We start from the raw sequence: 13,766 nt of genomic DNA, 5'->3' as shown, positions 1-13,766 counted from the left end.
TATTTCTCACTTCCACTGTATAATCATAAGGGATTTGATTTAGGTCATACCTGAATGGTCTAGTGGTTTTCCCCACTTTCTTCAATTTAAGTCTGAATTTGGCAATAGAGTTCATGATCTGAGCCACAGTCAGCTCCTGGTCTTGTTTTTGCTGACTGTATAGAGCTTCTCCATCTTTGGCTGCAAAGAATATAATCAATCTGATTTCGGTGTTGGCCATCTGGTGATGTCCATGTGTAGAGTCTTCTCTTGTGTTGTTTGAAGAGGGTGTTAGCTATGACCAGTGCGCTCTGTGATTTTGTACAGTGATTTTGGAGCCCCCCAAAATAAAGTCTCTCAATGTTTCCATTGTTTCCCCATCTATTTGCCATGAAGTGATGGGAATGGATGCCGTGATCTTAGTTTTCTGAATGTTGAGTTTTAAGCCAACTTTTTCACTCTCCACTTTCACTTTCATCAAGGGTCTTTAGTTCCTCTTCGCTTTCTACCATAAGGGTGGTGTCATCTGCATATCTGAGGTTATAGATAATTCTCCTGGCAATCTTGATTCCAGCTTGTGCTCCATCCAGCCCAGCATTTTGCATGATGTACTCTGCATATAAGTTAAATAAGCAGGATGACAATATACAGCCTTGATGTACTCCTTTCCCGATTTGGAACCAGTCTGTTGGTCCATGTCCAGTTCTAACTGTTGCTTCTTGACCTACATACAGATTTCTCAAGAGGCAGGCCAGATGGTCTGGTATCCCCATCTCTTTAAGAGTTTTCCACAGTTTGTGGTGATCCACACAGTCAAAGGCTTTGGCATAGTCAATAAAGCAGAAGTAGATATTTTTCTGGAACTTTCTTGCTTTTTCGATGATCCAGCGGATGTTAGCAATTTGATCTCTGGTTCCTCTGCCTTTTCTAAATCCAGCTTGAACATCTGGAAGTTCATGGTTCACGTACTGTTGAAGCCTGGCTTGGAGGATTTGAGCATTACTTTGCTAGTGTGTGACATGAGTGCAATTGTGTGGTAGTTTGAACATTCTTTGGCTTTGCCTTTCTTTGGGATTGGAATGAAAACTGACCTTTCCCAGTCTTCCTCCTTATGAAGTATATCCTTTGGTGGCATTTCAGTGAATCTTTGAAAGTGAAAGTGCAAGTTGCTCAGTCATGTCCTACTCTTTGTGACCCCATGGTCTGTATAGTCCATATAATTCTCCAAGCCAGAATACTGGGGTGGGTAGCCTTTCCCTTCTCCAGGGGATCTTCCCAACTCAGGGATCAAACCCAGGTCTCTCGCATTGTAGGCAGATTCTTTACCAGTTGAGCCACCAGGGAAGCCCAAAAATACTGGAGTGGGTAGCCTATCCTTTCTCCAGAGCATCTTCCTGACCCAAGAATCAAACCGGGCTCTCCTGCATTTCAGGCAGATTCTTTACCAACTGAGCTATCAGAGAAGCCCAAAAGTCTTTGAGTATATAATATATATATATACACACACATATATATAGTGTTCTTTTCCTCGTGTCTTTTAACTATTCTTTCATATTTTCTATCTCATTACTTTCCCCTTTCCTCCCATATTTTGAACACTTTCATCAGCCTCATCTTCCAGTTCATCAATTCTCTTTCCAGCTGGGTCAAGTCTACTGTTTAATGCATTGAGTCTTTAGTGGTGTATCTTTCATTTCCTAAAGTTTTGTTCCCTCAATGAGCTGCTTTTCTTCATAGTGCAATATTTTCATTATGGCTTATTTTCTTGTCTTTCATCTTTAACACTTTTAAGAAAACTTATACAGTGCTTGTCATATTTTTCTATTATGCACCATTCTTAGAGTGTTAATTGTCCTGTCTGCTGTATCTGCCGATTCTTCCTTATGATGGATTGCTTTCTTGTTTAGCTTTTAATATTTTATTGTGAATTCTTTTTCAGTAGGTGTTTTTGATTCGTCACTTTTTAGTGAGATTTCCATTTATTTAGTGAGATATACCTTGGGTTATGAAACATGCTTGGAGAGCTCTTTCCTGCTTTCTGTGGCTGTGTGGGATTCCTAGGGATTCCTGTGGTATTCCTTTGTGGTATTCCCAGAGATTCCTGTGGTATTCCTTTGTGGTATTCCCAGGGATTCCTGTGGTATTCCTAGGGATTTTCTAAACCAATTTATGTTTAATTTCTCAGCTTGAGGATTCAGCATCTTGCAGGTAAACCCAGAGGCAACACAAGCATCTTCTCAGGCTTGGACTTCAGTTTCTCAGAGTTGACTTATATTTCTCCCCCTTTTTCTCTGATTCCTTGACCTAGAATGTGCCATTTTTAGTCTTCCTGCCATGGATAAGGTAGATCTTCGATATTCTAAACTTTAATGCAGAGGGTTCAGTCTCAGCTCTCTGTCTCTGCTGGGCTGAGGGGACATAGCCTAGAACTGAAAGCATTATATCTGTTATCTGTGTCTGAAATGAACCATGGGCTCCTGTGATAGCTCTTTTCCTTCTTCCCCTCTCCCTTCTTTGTTTTGTATTCCTTTTTTATTTTTTTTACTTTTTACCTTTTATTTTTACTTTTTTGGCCACACGGTGCTGTATATGGGATCTTAGTTCTCTGACCAGAGATTAAAAGCAGAATTAGAAGCAGAATTTAATTCTGCTTTGGAAGCAGAATCTTAACCACTGGATTGCCAGGGAAGTCCCTTGCATTCCTTTTTAAATTCTGATATCTGGAAATTTCAAAGTCAATTTTGCAATTGTTCATACTTTAATTTTTAAATTCTATTTTATGCAATATTTCTGTGTGTGTTTTAGGGGACACTAGGTGAAGGGAGAGCTACGTTAGTTCAGTCTGTCATGTTGTCAGAATTTCCTTTTTAGATTCTCTTTACCTTTAGTAGTATTCCTAACAATCCCTGTCTGTAAGGTACATTATAGTTTGCAAAAGGCTTTCACATACAGTTTCTGATTTAACCCTCCCAACTTTGAGAAATGAATATTATTGTTCCCATTTTACCAAGAGGAAAGCTGAAAACTCCAAATCGTAACTTTGATCCTAGCTTTTGGACTTTGAAGCCAGTGTACTTCATAGCTTCGATTTTGCGTGGTGGGTTTGCCTTTTCTTGACCTCCAACTCAGACCCACTCCTCAGTCCTGACCCCCTGATCTTTCTCTGAGGCTGGGAGGCTTTCTGCCTAACACAAGGCAACATTTTGGCTCTATAACCTTCTCAGGTTCAGCACCTGGAGCTATGACAATCTCCTGCTTGGTTTGGCCTCAGTGGGAATAACGGTATATACAGGATATGGCTAGTAGGGAAATTGACTGGCAGCTTGTCCTGAGTCCTTCATTCACTCACCACTGGATCATCTCTGCTTCTAACTTTAGAAAAGGCGGACAGTGTATACTTATGTTTGTGGTGGGGAAAAGGGGATGGAAAAAAAAAGAAAAATTCAGGAAAAATAGGGCTCGTCCAGGATTTGAACCCGGGACCTCTCGCACCCTAAGCGAGAATCATACCCCTAGACCAACGAGCCACTGATAGTTGTCCCCTGCCAGATGTGCCTTCTCTGCCACCTCAGCAGCAGCCACAGTCTGTGGTTCCTGGAAGAATTTCTTCGTCCAGGCTGGCTCCCAGCCCAGGCCGGCTCCACTCCAGCAGGCCTCACCTCTCAGCACTCTCCGCTCCTCCCCAGCCCACTGCGGGGTCTGTTCCATCTTCCCTGTGACTACCCAGCTCTCCCCTAGGCTGCCAAGTGGAGTTCATGGGGTGCTGCTGGGGAAGGGCAGAGAAGGGGCCAGGCTCCCCCAGCTCCCCTTGTGAGAAGCCCAGGGCTGAGGGGAGCCAGTTTTGTGTCTCCTGCACCTGGAATGAACCATTCTTTCTTATCTCATGATTAAACCACCAGAAAATATCCTCCGAATTCATCAGCCTCCTAGATGGGGACCGAGAAGCCTGTCCTAGATCACCCTTGATTAGGTGATAGTTGCTAAATGACTCAGTTTCTTCATCTGTCAGTTGGGGAAGGAACACCTGCCCTGTTTCACAGGGTCATTTGAGGATCAGGTGAGAAAGAACTCTACAGGGACTTCCCTGGTGGTCCAGGGGTTAAGACTCCCCCTTCCAGTGCAGAGGGTGGGCGTTTGATCCCTGGTCAGGGAGCTAAGATCCTACATGTCTTATAGCCAAAAAGCCAAAACATAAAACAGAAACAATATTGTAACAAATTCAATAGACTTAAAAAGGAAAGAAAGTATGCTGCAAACTGTAAAGTACTGGAAAAGGAAAGGAGTTATGATGGTGTAATCTGAGGGTAGGGAAAAAATACACACCAGGAGAGCTGCCACTTAATGCTTACGGTAGGCTGAGCGGCGTGATCTGCGCTTTACAGCTCTTACTTAACTTCATGGCAGCCTTGTGAGATAGCTGTCACCCCACTGTAAGAAAATGAAACTTGGCAAAATTCAGCTTTCAAGGATCACATTTATCTGAATCCAAAGCCTGTTTTAAACGCAGTACACATGCTACCCAGACTTTCTAGAAAACCAAAAATGGGAATACATTCTGTAAATACACACGCTCCCTCCCTCATCCTGGCCTGCCCTGTTCATCCTGTCCAGGGAGGCTGCAGGGATGAGCTGGTCCATCAGCTAAGGGTGGCCAGAGTGGGGTTCTTCAAGCTGGGGTTCCCCAAATGAGAGAGAGGGAAGAGGTCACCCCTCTAGAAACTGGGGCCTTGTAGGAGACCCAGTAGGCTCTGCCACGGCACCACACCCATCACATCCCAGGACGCTTGCTTGCTTCCAAGGGGAGCTTCCCCCCAGGAGGCTGGGAGCTTCTGGAGGGACAGAGATCTCTCTTATTGATGTCTGGACCTAAGCTGGCATCTGGCACTCAGCAATCCTGCTGACAAAACAAACGACTCCCAAGCACTTCTGTGTGCCTGGCCTTCGGTAAGCACTCTATCAGATTAATCTCATTTCACTCTCACAGCACAGTTGCTCTGTAGATATCTCTCAGCAAATGACTGTGGAATAAATGAGTGCAAGAATGAAGAAAGAAAGTCAGGGGTGTACACCAAAAAACCCACCAGAGGCAACAGATAGTCACTTGGATCAAGGTAAAAACCATAAGCCTGAAGAAACCCTCTCCACCCTCCATGCAAAAATAGGGTTCCTAATAAGCCAACCCCTTCTCTTGGCTAGGAGAAAGAATGGTTCTCACTTTAGAGAACGAATTGGCCAACATTCCTTTGTACCCAGGGGATCAAGTTTTATTATCTCCATCCAGGAGTGTCTGGACCAGATGACTGACTCAGCTAACTAGTCATGTCCAGAGAGAAAAGCAACAGCTCATCTATTCTCAAACCAAAGGGACTTTTTTGGGTAATTGTTCCCCAGCTTCAAACTGGCTTATAAATAAAAGCCACTCAACGCGTCATTCCATTACCTCAGTACGCATTCCCTAATTGTTTCTCTCGCTGGGTGTGCCAGGGAGTGAGGTGACTCCTAGTAAGGGCTCCAGGGGGACTTTGTGGAGAATGTTTCAGGGCTGAGACTGAGGTTGGGTCCCAGCCCAGGCTTCTCTCTGGGGGTGTTGATGGAATTTGAGACCGGATCCTTCTCAATGTGGGCGGTCTCGAGCAGTGTCCTGCCTACTCAATGCCAGTAAACCCTTCTTTGCCCAGAGCCATAAGACACTCTCTTCCCACCCCGCACTTCCCTAGTGTTTCCCTGGACCACCCCTGATGGCTCAGATGGTAAAGAATCTGTCTGAAATGCAGGAGATCTGTGTTCAATCCCTGGGTTGGAAAGATCCCCTGGAGAAGGGAATAGCTACTTACTCTAGTACTCTTGAATAGCTACCTACTCCAGTATTCTTGAGGCTTCCCTGGTGGCTCAGATGGTATAGAATCTGTCCACAATGTGGGGGATCTGGGTTCAATACCTGGGTCAGGAAGATCCCCTGGAGAAGGGAATGGCAACCCACTCTAGTATTCTTGCCTGGGAAATCCCATGGACAGAGGAGCCTGGCAGGCTACAGTCTGTGGTGTCACACAGAGTGAGACACGACTGAGCATGAAATGTGTTTTAGTAGTTTCAGCTTCTTTGCCAAGAGCCATAAGACACCCTTTCCCCACCCACACACTTCCAAATGCCTCCAAGCTGGTGGGGTCAGGGAGAGGATTGCTTTCCTGGCGGCAATCCACTGGCATCTACCATGCGTTGTTTTCCAAGGTGACTGTGGCCTGGCTCTAGGCAGTAGGAGTTCAGGCCCTCAGTGGCTCATTTGTCTCTGCATTTCAAGGCCAGCAGATGAAATACTCTAGGGAGAGTCATGATTCTACCTCGGGGTGGGGATGGGGGATGCGGGCTGGTTTCTGTCCTTTCCTCCCAGATATGAGGACAGCATTTGTTCAAGGAAACCTTGGATGATTTCTCATTTTCAAAAGAGCGCGTGTGAACCTTTCCCTTATCTCACCACTTCTCTGGAGAGTGACCGGACAGTATTTAACAGACAACATTGTCACAACACATCATTTCAAGCTTGTTGTCACCACACATCATTTCAAGCTCGTTGTCACCTCCTACGCAGGAAAAACACAGCAAAATCGAACACTGGTTGCTTCTGGAGAGGGGAATTGGGAGCCTGGGTGGGAAAGAAATGTATTGTTCACTGTATATTCTTTTGCACTTTTTGAATTTTGAGCCCTGGACATATACAATCCACTCAAAACAGGAATTAAATGATAAAAAACTAAGCGGAGAGAGGCAATGATTCAAGCCTCCAGAGAGTTGAAATGTCCTGTGCATCAGAGCAGGTATTTGGCCCCCCACGGAATGGTTCTGGTTTATGTCCAGTTCTGAATCGTGCCTTGTGTGGAGCCCATATTGAAGTCAGCAGTAGATCCAGTCCAGTGAAACTGGTGGTTGTGCTACTCAGGAATGTTGTTAAGGACCTTATTTATTATATCACACCAATGTCTCCTCTGTGAACCCCCATCTTTGCCTCTCATAATCCGAAGAATGGCTGGCTTGTGTTTGCTTTCTGGACATTGAATTTTGTAAACGGGGCCACTGGGGAAGCATGAGTGTGTGGTCCTTCAGTAGTGAGCTCCCAGAGTAGTTGTATTTCAATCTCGCCCCTGACTCCTAAACTTGCTTCTGTTGTTTCTCTTTTTACTTTTTGCTTTCACATTTGATTAATAATTTCTCATTTATCCTATACAGTTCTGTAAAGCCTTCCTTAAACTATCTCTGCAAAAGGTGGGAGTATATATGAATACACTACTAAGGACAATAGGGGGATAAAAACCCTGAAACAATTCGGAAAATCTCCTCTTTTTCTAGGACTTTCTTTCTTTTTCTGGATAATTAGAAGTACTAGAAAAACATAATTTCTCTTGACTGTTTTCCATTTGGTTCTGGGCATTTATAGGTTCAACTTGAAATCACTGGTTCTCAATTGGAGAGGAGTGGAGCAGGGGGCAGTTTTGCCTCTCGGGGGGCCATTTGTGTCTGGAGACATGAGTGGTTGTTATCACGGGGATGACAGTAGTGCTCTCATCATCCAGAGGGCAGGGATGCTGTTAAACATCTTCCATTGCACAAGACAACCACCCCACCAGATCCCCTCAAATCATCTGATCCAATATGGCAGTAGTGCTGAGGCTGAGAAAACCCTGGTCTAAATGTACCTAACGTGATATTCTGTAAAGCCTCAGTGTACTGTCATGTTCCTAAATTAATAAAGTAACTCTAAATCTGAAAAGGGCACAGTATTATTTATTAAATATACAGTTGTCCTTTAAATATACAGGGGGATTGGTAAGGACCCTCTGCAGACACCCAAATCCTCTGATGTTCAAGTCCCTTATATAAAATAGCATAGTGCTTGCATATAATCTCATACATTCTCTTGGATACTTGAAATTATCTCTAGATTACTGACAATACCTAATACTTATAATACCTTGTAAATAGTTATAAATACAATGTAAATGCTATGTGAATAGTAGCCTGCATAAGGCAATTTTAAGTTTTGGTTTTTGGAATTTTCTGGAATTTTTGAATATTTTGGTTGACCCTTGCAGAAGCGGAACCTGTGGATTTGGAGGTCCATCATACCTAAAATGTCTCCAGTTTTTATATCATTACTCTTCTCTTTTACCTCATGTCCTCTCCTTAAAATCTCCCCTCCTCCTACTCCATAGCTTCAATGACTGGAAATTTCGTATCCCTTGCCAGTGAGACTCTATGCTTGAGTAAGGCTTGGCTGGTCTGAGCCCCACAGGGGCATCTGCCTCCTTTTAACTGTGGCTGGGTTGCCCTCAGCTGGGGCCCATTGCCCCGTCTTCTGATGTGGGGTGAAATAGAGAGGAAGACATTGTCTGGGAAGTTGTCAGGACAGTAGTGGGAGAGGCTAAGGATGCAGCCACTTGGCCTGAGGAGTGGGAGTAAGAGGCCTGGGTGTCTCTTACCATAACAGTTGGACTGACAGCCCAAGCCCAGGGCCTGCCCTCATGGGCTCCTGTCAGAACCAGTTGCAGAGGTGGGCACCTCAGCAGAGCCCTGCTGACAGCTGAGGTGGACTAAGTCCACTCAGCCCAGGCTGACACATTGCCGCTTGCCCTGCCCAGGTATGGGCACTTAAAACACTGCCTTCAGGGGGGCCTCTGGCCCTGGTCTTAAGGACCCAGGGCATGGAATATGCCAACTCAGGCAATCTAGTGGGGACCAACTGGCCTTGCAATTCCTGGACGGTTAGCTGGCTTTCACCAGGAACCTCTGCGAGGAATCCAACCTGTGTGTGAGTGTCTGTGTGGAGTGTGTGTGTGTGTGTGCATGCACACGTGTCCCTGTGTGCCTGGAAATGTCAGCCTTTCAGAAATGGCTGACATGTCTCCATCTAGTATTTCTAGTTCAGGATTCAAGGGACAGATTTTTGTCTAAAGTGTGGTTTCCTGGGAGTTTCAACTGGAGAAGCTGAAGTCTTTGCTCAACTTGTCTAACTTGGAAAGAATCAAGCATAAACTCTTTCTCTCCTGCAGTAAGTAGCAGCCCACATCTCTGCTGAGCTTTCAGACCTCCAGCTCTTGCCTTTTGCTGGGCTCCTTGGAGATTCCTCCAGGCATAGCTCAGCAGTCATCTTAGGATTTGAGGGGAGTTTATATGCAGATTTGAAGGCTTCCCCTTTCATGGCTTCCTTCATTCCCAGAAACCCACCTTCGATTGCCAGCTGCTCTGGAGTCCCAGGCTCTGTCTTGTGACTCTCCAAGTCAATAAAGGCTGGACTTTTTGCTTGAGGAGTGCTAGCTGGTCCTTGCCATTTAGATGGGGATTGTCCTTAGGAAAAATTTGAGCTACATTTGAATGTAGGTGGTAGGTGGTTCCTTTCACTCAAGGGTTGAGTCCCCTTTAGTTTCTGCCTGTTTTGAGGGTACTTTATAGTGCTTTCAAATCGTTATTTTTTTTCACATTTTGTCCAGAGTTTATAACGTTTATCTATGATGGGATTCATCTGATCGAAATGACTCTGTCATTACTGGACCATCCTTTCACTTTTAACTTACCTATATATCGATAGTCACTGTTATCTATATATCTATAGTCTACTGAGGTTTGGAAGAAGATACACTCATAAAGGCTGAAGTGTAGTGTTGAGTGTAAGTGCAAGCAGAGCTTTAAGTATTTTATTTATTTTGGCCACTCCATGTGGCATGCAGGATCTTAGTTTCCCAACCAGGGATCAAACCCGTGCCCTCTGCTGTCGAAGTGCGGAATCTTAACCACTGGACCACCAGGGAAGTCCCCAAGCAGAACTTAGAGTGGAGCTGGGGTCACTGGGGTGGGCTTCTCAGCAAATCAGGCTAAGAACTGGGTAAGTCTGGGACGGGTAGACAGGAGGGAGTCTGGCAGCTTAGGCACTGCTGAGTTAACGGCAGGGGCAGGTGTGAACATGGTGTGAGAGGGACCACAGTACACCAACCTGGACCTGGCTGGGGGAGTTGTGAGCAGGAAAGGTTCCATCTCTGGGGAGACTCGCCATGAAGAAACTGGCAGCCTGGGATGCCTTAGACCTCTAGGCACTGTCAAGTTGCCCCTGGACTGTTCCATGAAGGCTGTTCAAGAACACTCTCTATCCCCTACCCCTTCCTGAAGCCTGAGGCTGGCTGAGCCCAAGACCCCTGGAGAGAGAGACTTAGGGGGCACCTTCCACAATGGGGCAGATGGCGTGCAAACACCTACAGGGATGTAGTGGTGCCTGAAGCCGAACGAAGAGGGTTGCCTTCAACAGTTCCACTTGAAGGGAAAAAGAGTGGTGGAAGGGTCTTCATTAAATATGGGTCAGCATCTCCCTAGTGAGCCCACTCTTATTCATTCCAGCCCCCAGCATTGCTTATCTGGGTTCTGTGAGCCCAATCTTTTATCCTCTGAAGAACACACAATCGGCTTTGGGGCCACAAAAGGTTTAGGTGGGGCTTTGGGGTCTCTAATCTCAAACTTTGTCCTTAGGAGGCTTAGGATCAGTACTGATCTTTCAGGGAGCCCCAAAGTGGCTTTGGAGGAGAGGGTCTTTGGCAGGGTGGGGGAGAAGTGGTGGGGGAGGATGAGCTATAAGAGGACTCATGGGGGTGGGGGACATCCCATGAGCAAGATGTCAGAGGAGGAGGAGGAGTTTTTTCTGTTCAAGAACATCTCCTTGGTGGGGCCGTGGGATGGGCCTCAGTACCACCTCGCCCCTGTCTGGGCCTTCCACCTCCAGGCAGCCTTCATGGGCTTTGTCTTCTTTGTAGGGACACCACTCAATGCCACGGTGCTGGTGGCCACACTGCGCTACAGAAAGTTGCGGCAGCCACTCAACTATATTCTGGTCAACGTGTCTCTGGGGGGCTTCATCTACTGCATTTTCTCTGTCTTCGTCGTCTTCATCAGCAGTTGTTATGGGTACTTCGTCTTCGGCCGCCATGTTTGTGCCCTGGAGGCCTTCCTGGGCTGTACAGCAGGTACTGCAGGTGAAGGGAGCTGGAGGGACGGGAAGGACCCTGCTCCAGGATGGGAGCCAGGGGCCAGGCTGTTGGGTTAGAGTGGACCCCTAAAGAGGAGTCCAGGGGGTAAAGTTTGGTGTTCTTTTGAATGCTGAGGTAGAGAGCCACCCAGAGGTCTGAGCGAGTCCCAAACTCTACTTCACTCACCCGTCCAACCCTCCCTCTCTGTGCTTTCTCCACACCGTGTGTATCCCACTCTGCCTGCCAGGATGAGTGGAGCTGTTTACCCCATTATCCTCCCATTTCATCACAGGTCTGGTGACAGGCTGGTCACTGGCCTTCTTGGCCTTTGAGCGCTACATCATCATCTGTAAACCCTTCGGCAACTTCCGCTTCAGCTCCAAGCATGCCCTGATGGTGGTCGTGGCCACCTGGACCATCGGTATTGGTGTCTCCATCCCACCTTTCTTTGGCTGGAGCCGGTGAGAGTGCAGGGCAGTTATGCTGACTTAGCTAGAAGCTCAGGTTGTCAGGGTGGGAAGAAGGTGGGGTATGGTCGTTGACCTCTAATTTTTAAAGAGCTGGAGGAATAGGGAAGGGAAAGGGCTGTGGGAGACAAGTGCTAAGGTTTACTCTGTGGTTGGAATTGCTAAAGGTTGGCTAGTGAGGACAGAAAATACCCCCTGCCTGAGGTTAACTCTGGGTTCTAAGCAGAGAACACAACCCAGGAATCTCAGCTCCCACTCTACCAATTCTTGCTGTGAGCCTCACAGTGAACAAGTGCTTGGTCCCTTGCAGATTCATCCCTGAGGGCCTGCAGTGTTCCTGTGGTCCCGACTGGTACACCGTGGGCACCAAATATTACAGCGAGTACTATACCTGGTTCCTCTTCATCTTCTGCTACATTGTGCCTCTCTCCCTCATCTGCTTCTCCTACTCTCAGCTGCTGGGGGCCCTCAGAGCTGTGAGTGGCTTTTGTGAGGGTCAGGGAGGAAGGGGTCACAGGGCTCTAGATGAGAGGGAAGAGTGGGTATGTGCTCTAGAACACAAAACACCCGGAAATGTCCACAGCCAGGGTGAGGGGTATCAAAAAGCAGTGCAGGAAGTAGGGACAGGGAGATGAGGAGATGAAGAGTGAGGTGGAGTCATCCCAGCTCAGATGTATCAAGAGATGCATGTGATTCCTTCCAGTGTCACAGACGGGAGAGAGAGCTGGCTCCATCTGGCCTTCCTCAAGGAAAGGGGAACGGAGGAACTAGGTCAGAAGATGGGACGGCAGAGAGACAATTAGAGCAGATGGCCCCCTGGTTGAAAAACGTCCAGAGACTTGGGAGTTCAGGGCCAGGGAGAAGAGGGCGTGATGTTTTCTGTGCTCTTTCCAGGTTGCAGCTCAGCAGCAGGAGTCAGCTTCCACCCAGAAGGCTGAGCGGGAGGTGAGCCACATGGTGGTGGTCATGGTGGGATCGTTTTGTCTCTGTTACACACCCTATGCTGCCCTGGCCATGTATATAGTCAACAACCGTAACCACGGGGTGGACTTACGGCTTGTCACCATTCCTGCCTTCTTCTCCAAGAGTGCTTGTGTCTACAATCCCATCATCTACTGCTTCATGAATAAGCAGGTAAAGTTCTCTATTATTATTATTTTTTTTTAATTTGTTTTCGGCTGTGCTGGGTCTTTGTTGCTGCCCACAGGCTTTCTCTAGTTGTGGTGAGCAGGGGGCTTCTCACTGCAGTCACTTCTCTTGTTGTGGAGCACGGGTTCTAGGCTCGGGCTTCAGTAGTTGTGGCATGTGGGTTTAGTTGCTCTGCCTACCCCAAATCGTGAATTGAAGCTAATAACCCAAACTCAGACAAATCAAGGAGGGTTCCTGTCTTATAGAGCAAACACTCTGCTTTGGGAGTTGTTTCCTTAGGTCTAGAAGTGGCTTAAAAACTAATGTGAAAGCTCCTGGATAAAAACAGAACTGGCAGTCCTTTCCTAGTTGGGAGCACTTTCTAGTAATGGTGGGTGGGCGGGGGTACTGAGGGGTCACTTTTGACAGTGCTCTCCAGGCTACCCACTCCAGTATTCTTGGGCTTCTGGTGGCTCAGCTGGTAAAGAATCTGCCTGCAATGCGGGAGACCTGGGTTCAATCCTTGGGTTGGGAAGATCCCCTGGAGAAGGGACAGGCTACCCACTCCAGTATTTTGGCCTGGAGAATTTCATGGACTGTATAGTCTATGGGGTTGCAAAGGGTCAGACACAACTGAGTGACTTTCACTTTCACTTCACTTTCCTGGGACAGGGCACTTTGTGAGATTTCCCAACAGTGAGGCCTCAGGGCCCAGAACGTGTAGGGATTATTACTGTAGACCCAACAGGAGTGAGTAGTGTTAGCCTGGAATACAGCCAGCTCTCAGGATTGAGAAGACATAATATGCCCAAGGAGATCCCATGTATAAGGCACTGTGTGAGGCTATGGGGATACAAAGATCTTTTTTTTTTCTCATGCTTCCTGATGTTACCTCCTCTGTACTGGTCTGCCAAGGAGACTATCTCTGCTCTTTCCCTCTAGTTCCGAGCTTGCATCATGGAGATGGTGTGTGGAAAACCCATGACAGATGAGTCTGAAGTGTCTAGCTCCCAGAAAACCGAAGTGTCTACTGTCTCTTCTAGCCAAGTTGGCCCCAACTAAGGAGCCATACTGGCCTGTGTGCAGTGAGGACTTTACATTTGAGGACATTTCTACTTTCTCTGTCAAAAACCAAACCACTATCAACACAGAAAATGGGAAGGGGAGTGATAGCAACTTGACAGGTCAGTTT

The 13,766-nt window shown here is 46.8% G+C and overlaps 1 protein-coding gene and 1 non-coding gene across 2 annotated transcripts; one reads left to right on the top strand and one right to left on the bottom strand.

The window, feature by feature from the left end:
• Positions 1-3,434: 3,434 nt before the first annotated feature.
• Positions 3,435-3,506, bottom strand: TRNAP-AGG (transfer RNA proline (anticodon AGG)). Its single transcript has one exon. It is a non-coding gene; the product is annotated as a tRNA-Pro (tRNA).
• A 7,112-nt stretch (positions 3,507-10,618) lies between these two features.
• Positions 10,619-13,636, top strand: OPN1SW (opsin 1, short wave sensitive). The gene is made up of 5 exons (XM_081531238.1): positions 10,619-10,976; positions 11,272-11,440; positions 11,757-11,922; positions 12,341-12,580; positions 13,517-13,636. Exons 1-5 carry the CDS (start codon positions 10,619-10,621, stop codon positions 13,634-13,636), a joined length of 1,053 nt encoding a protein of 350 aa, XP_081387364.1.
• The last annotated feature ends 130 nt before the right edge of the window (positions 13,637-13,766 follow it).

The sequence above is a fragment of the Giraffa tippelskirchi genome, chromosome 10 (assembly GCF_054371585.1).
Source record: "Giraffa tippelskirchi isolate mGirTip1 chromosome 10, T2T-mGirTip1v1.2.pri, whole genome shotgun sequence".
Classification (NCBI taxonomy): Eukaryota; Metazoa; Chordata; class Mammalia; order Artiodactyla; family Giraffidae; genus Giraffa; species Giraffa tippelskirchi.
Note: the sequence above shows the minus strand (reverse complement) of the source record. Positions and strands in the feature narration are given on the sequence as shown.